General features: G+C 45.3%; 1 protein-coding gene across 1 annotated transcript in view; it reads right to left on the bottom strand.

Annotated features, from left to right (window-relative positions):
* The window catches only part of LOC121690325 (adhesion G protein-coupled receptor L3-like), a 118,495-nt gene that overhangs the window by 31,164 nt on the left and 77,331 nt on the right, over positions 1 to 10,000 (bottom strand). The window contains exons 5-7 of the mRNA XM_042070810.1: positions 9,373 to 10,000; positions 7,083 to 7,214; positions 6,371 to 6,498 (exon numbers count right to left, since the gene is read on the bottom strand). The exon at positions 9,373 to 10,000 is cut by the window's right edge and continues 173 nt beyond it. Coding sequence (XP_041926744.1) covers positions 6,371 to 6,498; positions 7,083 to 7,214; positions 9,373 to 10,000 — 888 coding nt within the window. The remainder of the gene's footprint in view (positions 1 to 6,370; positions 6,499 to 7,082; positions 7,215 to 9,372) is intronic.

Raw genomic sequence — 10,000 nt, 5'->3', positions numbered from 1 at the left:
CCCTCCACGCGGAGATCACAACACATGATTGGCACGATGTCTTCACAACACACCACATTATTGGCTCAATGTATTCACAACACACCATATGATTGGCTCAATGTATTTCACATATTGACGTTTTGCCGCGGAAGGGTGTGATATGTGTAGACAATTGCCATATTGGTGTTACAAACTAACCCCATGCATTTCTATGGAGGATTTTTTGAGTGCTGTGTCTCCTCATTAGAAAGTCTCTGGTTCAATTCAACAAAAGGAAAGTGTCATGGCACACTCAGAACAATGCAATAGTTCTTTTTTTCTCACCAACGTTTCGGCCTAAGCCTTCGCCAGGGTCATTCCCATGGAGGTTCCCATGGAAAATGGACCGATGATTGTGGTGGTGTTCACATTTTTCCTCCAGCATTTGAACAACAGAAACAAACTGATGATGAAGATGCAAATGTGGTTCAGTTAGCACAATATGTGCAAATGTGATCCAGTTAGCACAATATGTGCAAATGTGATCCAGTTAGCACAATATGTGCAAATGTGATGGAATGAAGAGATCTGAGTGGCTATTACTTAACAGGGGGAAAAAAGAAGAGGACTGTGTGTGCGTGTGTGTGCGTGTGTGTGTGTGTGTGTGTGTGTGTGTGTGTGTACGGACATTTCCACGCTTGCAACAGCTGCAATCAAAAGGGACGCCATGCCCACCAATGTCCACACACACACACACACACACACACACACACACACACACACAAGAGACCCCGCTTCCTAATTCAGCCCTAAGATGTTGCCATGACACCAGCCGGGCACTGCCTCTGTCTGACACGCACCAGAATGACATCCCATAACGACACCAGAATGACATCCCAGAATGACACCAGAATGACATCCCAGTCAGGCTACAATTACCCAGCGCAACCGTCCACGCTAACACTAGCGTAGGCTAGGTCTGGAGAGAGCCCTTCACTGCTGTTGCCCTTGAACACCAATCATTGTCCACTCCGGCGGGCATTTTCCCTTCTCCTGAAGGATGACCCTTGTGGCCGAGGAGTGACTTCAGAGGCTCCAGCCTTCCACTTCACCAGGGAGTGAAAGCCCACAGTGGAGAGGGGTCAAAGGTTGATTGCAGATGGTTAGAGCTGAAGGTCGGCGTCGTGGGGGCAGATGCTGACAGCCGAGGTCAACACTAATTTCCTAATCTCGACCTTTTGACCTTTAGACCCTCATCGCACCCACCAGTTGCACCCCAACCCCCCTCTACCACACTCACACACACACATACACACACACACACACACACACACACACACACACACACACACACACACACACACACATATATACACACACAGTGACACAGACACTCACACACACACACACACACACACTCCTGCCTCTCTAAAGACATACTCCAAGAGTTGCAGCCTTTCAGTTTCTTGCTCTATTGGGCCTCACAGGACCAAGTGAAGCGGCCAAAATAAAGTCATATTTGAGCTAATAGCCGCTGTTCGCTTCGAAATGTCAGCCAACCTCAGTTCAGAGAGGCCAGCTCTGTTTCACCTCCCCTCAAATGGAAACGATTTATGCCTTTCTTAGATCACAACTGACAGCCGAGAGGATGACCAAGTTCTATTCTTAATTTCAAATGCAACCAATTTGTGCCTTGAGCTCACAGCAAACAGCAACAGTGTATGTCCTAAAATGGCAGGACTCTGTGGGCTATGATGTGGTGCACACAATACCAGAAAACATTATCTGATGGGAATCATTTAGAATGTAAAACAAACAGACAATCACATTAGCCTTTTTTATTTTTAAATCAAACACAGTCTAAGCCTAAACGTGGGTGTGTGTGTGTGTGTGGAGTGGGGTGGGGGAAATCCAAAAAGCATAAAAATATCTGGTGTCTGGCGGCGGTGAAAATCCATACGGCTTAACAGGGTTCATTAATCTCGGCGTATGACACCTCTCTTCCCCCAGGCTGGGGAGTATGGGTAATTTGTTGCGTCCAGAAGGAAAGGGGAAGAGACAGCCAGCCCGCCGGTCGTCCGTCGCGAGCGAGGGTGGGTGGCAGGTGGCAGCGTAGCGGGCATATTTCTCTCGAGTGGCTGGCCACCTCGCACTAAGACGCCTGGTCGAGTAGCCCCCTCTGTGAACTACGCTGATGAAAAAATACAGCAACAATCGACTGGAGATGCTGCAGAGTCTATCTCTCTCTGAGAAATAACACCTTTTTCTCTTCACTTTGTAGGTGTGCTTGCATCACCGGGAGAGATATGTCTAGTGTTATGTAAAATAATGAAGGGATATATAAAAGTGACTGGTCATTGTTCAGTCATGTATATCAGATTAATACAGTCACTTCCAGACCTTACAAACAGAACTTACAAACCTATATGGGCAGCCGTGGCCCACTGGTTAGCACTCTGGACTTGTAACCGGAGGGTTGCCGGTTCGAGCCCCGATCAGTGGGCCGCGGCTGAAGTGCCCTTGAGCAAGGCACCTAACCCCTCACTGCTCCCCGAGCGCCGCCGTTGTAGCAGGCAGCTCACTGCGCCGGGATTAGTGTGTGCTTCACCTCACTGTGTGTTCACTGTGTGCTGTTTGTGTTTCACTAATTCACCGATTGGGTTAAATGCAGAGACCAAATTTCCCTCACGGGATCAAAAAAGTATATATACTTCTACTTATTTTCATTAAATAATATCCCCAGTGTTTCCCATACATTGACTTATTTGTGGCGGCCCACCACAATATCAACATTGACCACCACACAATGATTTTCCAGGTTGTACTAAATTGTCCTTAAATTGGTTAGCATCATAACCACACTGTGCTAACTGTTGTATTCAAGTTAATTCTGCAAACCAACCACCACAAATGGAATTCTGTGGGAAACACTGATCCCCTTCATGATGCCTCTGGAAAAAAAAAAACAAGACCAAAGGATCTTTTATACATATTTTGGATTCATGCTGACTCCATTTCACATCTGGATGTCTGTGGAACTGGGGAATAAGAACAAGGAAGAAGGATGCTGGGCGAATTGACAGGCTGGTAAGGAAAGCTGGCTCTGTAGTGGGAGCTGAACTGGAGTGCATCACTTCACTATCTGACAAAAGGACCCTGAACAAACTGATCAACATCTTGGACAATGAGTGTCATCCACTCCACAGCACTATTGTTAAGCAGAAGAGCCTGATCAGCTGGAGACTTTGCTCACTGCCTTGCACAACAGACAGACTGAGGAAGTCATTTGTCCCATTTGTTCAATGCTTCACTTAAGGGAAGAGGAGAGATAGACTTCTCCGCATAGTCTGTCTGCCTCTTCACCCCCTCCATGTTTGGATATTGTCTGTCCACTAGCCACTTTTTACCACTGTCTTTCTGCCTCACTGTTTGCGTGCTATATTAGTACATATGCATAAACCCTCCCTCCATGCCATAGCCGAACTGTGGCCACACTTATACCTTTTCTTAATATAGTTATATATATATATAGATATATAGACTTTATTCTTGCACTGTTGCACTGTTGGACTTACTCATTTGCACCATCACCATGACACTCACTCACACAGAGCACCTTACCTTACCTTACCTTACTATGCACAGAGAATCACAGGCTCAGTCATTGCAAGCGCCTCTTGATTGATTAATCACCCACTATGTGGATACTGTTTTTAGAATGGATTTAGATTAAGTTTTATTTAGTATAATTTGTATTTTAGTATATTAGTATATTCTTCATCTTCTACTGTCCTTATTGCTTAGTTGTGTTTTTTATATTATATACTTTTAATTACTTTTTCTGCTATTAGTAAATGTGTGTGTGTTGTCTGTATGCTACTGAGACCTTGAATTTCCCCCTGGGGATCAATAAAGTATCTATCTATCTATCTATCTATCTATCTATCTATCTAACTGATTATTTTCTGTAGGTGCTTTCAACCAATGGCCCACTGTTGGTCTGTGAAAGCAGTGCTGGTGGTTTCTGACTGAGGGACTCTCCGTTTTCTATTCAGCTGTGGCACTCAGCTTTCTTCCTTATTCAGAATAGTTGTCCTGGGGTCACACACAGTTAAAAACCCATGGTGCAGTGAATGTGAATGCAGCATTCAACATGAGGGTTGGTTTAACTTATATAACCAGCTCAAGCTTCCTTGCTCTGCTGAAAATCACTGGGCTTAAATCATGGCGGGTCAAGGTGGTCAATTCAGACTTTTAATTGTCCTCTCTTTTTAAAGTGCAGTGAAGAATGACTCTACTATAGAGTTAATGTCAACAGGGGTTGCCATAGAAACATGCTGCCATGGAATTCATCGGTACAGGGACAAATCTACGGACATGTATGTGTTCAGATTTATTGTATAACTGCTTTGGCAATATAAGTGAGCTTGTCATGACAATAAAGCATTCTTGAAATGAATTGAATTGAATTGAATGGAATTGAATTGAATTGAATTGACTAGAGGACTGCTATGGTCTGTGCTATTGTTTGTCATGACATAAAGGTGTGTGTTTTAGACCAGATTTCAACTGCAGCTGGCCTGGTTGAAAGACTGGTTCCAAAAAAAAAAATCTGTCTCTGATCTGGCTCTGGATTTGTCAAATGCATGTCCGATTAGGGGCCCTGATCCAGTCCAGATTAAGGTAAAAAACTGGGTTTGGGCCTCTCTATAACCCACCAACTCCACGTCATGCCATAAGGAGCCATCTACAAAGGTGCATACGTCAATGCTAAGCGCTACTTTAGCTTTGGCATGCTATTAAAAGGTCAGCTGCAGGGCATACACACATCGCTAATCCAATTAGCAGGCTATCATTTCCAGCTTCTCCTGCAATACTCCGTGCAGAGTTGGAATATTACCTACAATCTGTCTCTGGCCTCACTTTTTTCTGATATTTATTCATGTCAGCCATACGTTCACAACTGCCTAATGTCCACTGGATTATTATCTATTTCATTATTTATCATTTCATTATTTATTTCATTTTCATTTTATTTTTTTACATCAGTATAGGTGACTGAGGTTGACAAGCCCTACGGCTTGTACTATACTTACAATGCAGCGCTCTGCTCCTTTCTCTTGATTGAATGACATAAGGTTGCAACGATGGGCAACAGTCTTTTGAGCTAGTTTTCTCTTCTTTTGTGGCTGTCTGATAGGAACTATTCATTTAACAACAACGTGTACAAAACCTGCCATATAAAAAAGGCAGTGCACAGTCGATCCACCTTCCACCACGTTATTTACAGAAGAAAGATAAACTAAATAAAATATTGATTCATAAACCTGAAAAGAAAAAAAATCTAAAATAAAGCAAACAAAGGCCCTTTGCTGTGTTCAGCTGTCATGGCAACTGCTCAACACACCACAAACACTTTGCTTGAACTAAACCCAGGATCGAGAGCCATGTATTTGAAGCATCACGCCGTGACATTCACTTGTAGCACAGCTCTGTAGCCTAGCTGCTGACCGTTGTCACACTGACATCACACAGAAATAAAAAATACAGATCTAACAGGTTTCAGGAGCTAGTAAGCGAGCAAGCCAGTGAGTGAGTGAGCGAGTTTGGCAAGCCTGGTGGCGTTCAGGTGGGCATAGCCAGGGCCGGTGCCAACACACCGCCTGGTGCCAGGAGGCCGCAGCTGTGCCCATCTGCCCGCTCGCCCGCCCGCCCGCCCGCCCACACTGCCTGGACGGCCTTTGTGCTCCGCTCGGGCGCCACGGTAACTCAAGCGCAGCAGGTCTCTCGAGTACACAGGTGGGGTGGTGCCGGGGCGGATAACTTACATACTCCTGATACAGAGACACACACAAACGCGCACACACACACACTCACATACACAAACAGACAAAAATACACACACACACACACACACACACACACACACACACAGGTATGAGGTATAGTGGATGGGTGGTGAAGTGTGAGACATTATATTCAGATTCCTGTATCGAGTGTGCGGTCCAATTTCTATTTGGTTGTTTGTCAATTTGAAATTCATCTTGTTTGCTTATTTGCTCATTAATTAATTTGACTATTCAGTCAGTGAGTCATTCATTCATTCATTCATTCATTCATTAAGACTCAGTTACAGTGATTCTCTCTGCTTGTTCTCTCACAATCTCCTTGTTTGCGTGTTCTCTCATTCTCTCATTCTCTCTCTCTCTCTCTCTCTCTCTCTCTCTCTCTCTCTCTCTCTCTCTCTCTCTCTCTCTCTCTCTCTCTCTCTCTCTCTCTCTCTCTCTCTCTCTCTCTCTCTCTCTCTCTCTCTCTCCCTCCATCTCTCCACTGGCACCAAAGCTTGGCCCCATCCCTTCATTTACCCCTCTGTCTATCCATCTCTCTATCTCCCCTCTCAATCCATTACCACTCCATCACGTTGTCTCTCGTCTCTCCTCTCGGCCCCATCCCTCTGTCTCTCGCTCCGGCCGGCGATCTGTCTTTTCCTCTCTGTCAGCACAGCAGCCTCCTTGGCTAACTCCTTGGAGGTCAGCCCTGACGCGTTCGTCCGCATATAATGTGCAGCCTCGGTCCGTGCACACACAGACACACACACACACACACACCCACACGCACACACACATACACACACACACACACACACACACACACACAGAGAGAGAGGGGGGGCACCCATGGTGAATGGATGCAGCAGCGGCTGTGTTTGAGTGGGTGAAAACGATCGGTGAAAACAAAGTTGGCAAGCGAACCCTACCCCTGCTAATTTGCTGTAGTGTGCCACCCTGGACGCATGTAAAAGCAGGCTTTAATACGCATTCATTTAATAAAGCGTAGACCCCAACAACTTGTGTGTGTTTCTCCTCCCACAACACCCCCACTCCCCCACACACACACACACACACCACACACACACACACACACACACACACACAGACCCCTCGGCTCTACTCCTTCCCATCTCTTGGCTGTCTTTCTCTGTCTTTGTTCACACCCGTGCAGAGGAGACACACACACTCCGTCTCACACACACACTCACACACACACACAGCCACACACACTCACACACACAGCCACACACACACACACACAGAGGAAAGACAGGGAAGGGAAGCAATTACGCTGGGCAAACAGTGACGCGTCCACCAGGGAGCCCAAACTCCTGGTGACACGAGGGGGCCAGACACTCTCCATCTCCAGGCCGTCGGCCGCGGCCAGACTCAGACGACGACTCACCCAGCTGACACTAATTGCTATGCTTTAAAAAATGTGCAGGACAGACAGAGGGAACGTGTGGAGATTGCAGAAAGGCAGACACACGTAAATTATACACATTATACACATACTATATTTTGCATGCACGGACGTGCGCGCGCGCATACTGTACACACACACACACTAATGATATACGTGCAAGAGATGCAGTTTGTGTGAAAATGCTTATGAAATGCTTACACACATATTATATGCACACACATACACACACTCTTTCAGACACACACACACACACACACACACACACGCTGGAATTCACCATGTTGTGTAATCTTACACTTGACAAAGGCAACTGCAGCATTACTGCAATATCTCTCTCTCTCTTCTTTTTTTTTTCTCTTTCTCTCTATCTCTCTCTCTCCCTCCCTCTTTTTTCACTGGGATTAAATGAAAAACGTGACACTGAAAAATAAAGACAGATGCAAAACTAAAGATTTAGTTCACTGCTGTGAGCGGAGACTTGGCTGCCAAACAACTTCTGACACATCTGACAAAGAGGCTGATTAGACGAAGCACAAAGAATTACCTCTGTGTGTCAGAGACATTTTCTTTTTGGCATGTGTGTGTGTGTGTGTGTATGTGTGTGAGTGTGTGTGTCTGTGTGTCACATCTGTTATTTCACAAACAGAGGTGTGAAGAAATTAGGCTCCCGAGAGAGACTTCCACTGCGTTTAATAACTCTCTTTCAACATGCGTTCAGTAATCGGGTGTAGAAATACAAAAAAGAGAAACAGAAGAAACAACTCTTAACTTTGAACGTAGCTACTGGAAACTCTGTGTTAAAACACACCTATTAATTCAGGCACTTGGGGACTATTTTAATCATTTTACTTTGCAGGAAGAAAGGTTTAAAGCCAATAAGGGTTCAAACGATTTGCTGTTTGTGAGAATGCAAAAAAAAAAAAAAAAAAAAAAACGCACACACACAAAAAACCCCACAAAAATGAATGCCTATCTGTGCAAAGGTTAGCTATGGAGCAAGTACAAGTATTTCACCATGCAATTATGCCATGACAGAGGTATCCCTCCCCTTTGTTTCCCAGTGTATATTTTCCACTGTATAATTTTTTTTTTTCCTCTAAAGGGCTTTAATTATAAATGGGTGGCCCACGAAGGTGCTCTCCCTACATTAATTATCTACTTCTCACACACGGCAAGTGCCCCTGCAAGCTGGCTTTCAAAAGCAGCCAAACATTTCCTGTTCGTTAACTCCAACCCCCACTTGGCAATTAGAAGAAAAAAAAGACTCGTAACAAATCACAAAACAGCTGCTCCACACCATTACACACTCGTACATGACAAAGTTTGTGTTATTGTCATATTGTCAACGTGTGTTTAAGACCAGAGGCTTTTTATCATTAAGGCCTGTAGATCTGCATCAATGTTTCTGCACATAATTCTCTTTTTTTTCTATGCAAAGCCTTGCTTACTTAAGGATTTGTGTTTATTCTGTATATTATTGCAATGAGATAGATTGGAATTTGGAGTAAATCCTAGCTCAACTCAATTTCAGTTAAATTAAAAACAAAATATAAAAAAGTTACCTATGTATGATGAAATCATCCTGGCTTTAGGGATTTATACATATTAAAATCATATAATCAGATTTGTCAAGGCAGCGGTTAGTTGGCTTCAGGATTTCAAAAATATGTATATGAATGACATACAGTATGAAATACTACCTCCTTCACCTTTTCAAACTCCACTAACAGGCACACCCTCTCCAATACAGCCCTTGCTGTGGTTGGATGTTTTCAAACACAGTCCTCGAGGACCCCCCCTCTGCAACATTTCTACTGAAACCTGACTTTAATTAGCCTCCGGTGAGCATTAACCGTCTAAAAATACATACGTCAGCTTAGAACCGGCAAAGGTTTAAGACAATATTATGCATATATATTCTGCCCAAGGGCCCTGTTTTGAGTAGCAGTGGTGAATAGAACTGCATATACGACAGTAGACTAATAAAGAACTAAACTCTGACTATTAAAATGAAGGACAGCTCAACGAGCATGCCAAAGCATGTCAGCACTTAGAAATCAGGTGAGGAAACACGCAAGAAGGGAAACACAAAGCCAGCACTAGGGTTTCAAACCTAAAGGCAAATTAATCGTTTTTGATGGAAAGTCCCCTTACCTAGTCTGTTGTCCAGGGCGCCAAAGTCCAGCGAGTACTTGACCACGTGGTAGTTGTTCCAGACGTAGAGCAGGTTGTCGCGGGGATTGTAATCCACGGCGGCGATGTACTGGTAGGAGTTGGGGAAGGAGATGTCCAGGTAGCTGTCCTTGCTGAGCTCTGTGTTGTAGATGTAGTCGATCTTGTTGCCCGTCGCCTCGCTGTCGTCGTCCTCGTAGACGGACTTGATGACGTAGAGCACGCCGCAGATCATGAAGGCGTTGGAGGCCGAGCGCTTGTCGTAGGCCGTCTCCCACGTGCCCTCCACGCGCAGCGTGTACGGGTTGAGCTGGCTGATGACGATGCGACCGTTGTTCTGCTCGGTGGCGTAGATGACCCACAGGCCATTCTCGTCCACCGCCAGGTCGATGTCGGACTTGCCGCCCCAGCGGTAGGGCGACGTGTCGTGGTAGTTAGCGCTGGCGATGATGGCTTCTCCGCTCTTGATGCGCGTGCGCAGGTCGAACTTGACGATGTTACGCGTGCGCTCCTTGTTGAAAAAGAGCGCGCCGTCGTACACTACGAACCCCGTGCCGTCCACGCGGTGTGGCAGCTTGTAGGTCGTGGTGGGCCGTCCGGCGATGAAGTC

The sequence above is a fragment of the Alosa sapidissima genome, chromosome 18 (assembly GCF_018492685.1).
Source record: "Alosa sapidissima isolate fAloSap1 chromosome 18, fAloSap1.pri, whole genome shotgun sequence".
In the NCBI taxonomy this organism is placed as follows: domain Eukaryota; kingdom Metazoa; phylum Chordata; class Actinopteri; order Clupeiformes; family Clupeidae; genus Alosa; species Alosa sapidissima.
This window is presented reverse-complemented; position numbering and strand designations above follow the sequence as displayed.